Here is a 699-nt window from a genome sequence, read left to right as displayed (position 1 = left end):
CACCCCCCCACCTCCCTTTAACCCTTTCCCCGCTGCCCCAGGCGAGTACATCAAGACCTGGCGGCCCCGTTACTTCCTCCTCAAGAGCGACGGTTCCTTCGTCGGCTACAAGGAGCGGCCGGAGAGCTCCGAGCACGGCCTCCCCCCCCTCAACAACTTCTCCGTGGCCGGTGGGCGCTCGGGATGGGGGGGCTCTGAGCCCCAGCCCGGCCCTTTTGCCCGATTTTCCCCGGTTTTTTGCCCAGAGTGCCAGCTGATGAGGACGGAGCGGCCGCGCCCCAACACCTTCGTCATCCGCTGCCTGCAGTGGACCACGGTCATCGAGAGGACGTTCCACGTGGACACGCCCCAGGAGCGGTGCGCGGGACCGGGCAGGGGGCTCGGGGGGACGGAGCCCAGATCCCACCGGGAGAGAGCCCAGATTCCCCAGGAGAGAGCCCAGATCCCCGTGGGAGAGACCCCAGATCCCACCGGGAGAGACCCCAGATCCCCCTGGGAGAGACCCCAAAAGGAGAGACCCCAGATCCCACCGGGAGAGAGCCCAGATCCCCCTGGGAGAGACCCCAAAAGGAGAGACCCCAGATCCCACCGGGAGAGACCCCAAAGGGAGAGACCCCAAAGGGAGAGAGCCCAGATCCCACCGGGAGAGACCCCAGATTCCTCTAGGAGAGACCCCAAAGAGAGAGACCCCTGATCCCC

The 699-nt window shown here is 66.4% G+C and overlaps 1 protein-coding gene across 1 annotated transcript; it reads left to right on the top strand.

Annotated features, from left to right (window-relative positions):
- Nucleotides 1-37: 37 nt before the first annotated feature.
- On the top strand, nt 38-357 carry LOC121340625 (RAC-beta serine/threonine-protein kinase A-like; the record flags this gene model as incomplete). Its single annotated transcript, XM_041413495.1, has 2 exons — nt 38-170; nt 246-357. Coding segments are annotated over 2 exons (245 nt in total), but the record flags the coding sequence as incomplete, so codon positions are not given.
- Between the last annotated feature and the right edge of the window lie 342 nt (nt 358-699).

Source organism: Onychostruthus taczanowskii, unplaced genomic scaffold (assembly GCF_017590055.1).
Source record: "Onychostruthus taczanowskii isolate IOZ18803 unplaced genomic scaffold, ASM1759005v1 scaffold4190, whole genome shotgun sequence".
Lineage (NCBI taxonomy): Eukaryota > Metazoa > Chordata > Aves > Passeriformes > Passeridae > Onychostruthus > Onychostruthus taczanowskii.
Note: the sequence above shows the minus strand (reverse complement) of the source record. Positions and strands in the feature narration are given on the sequence as shown.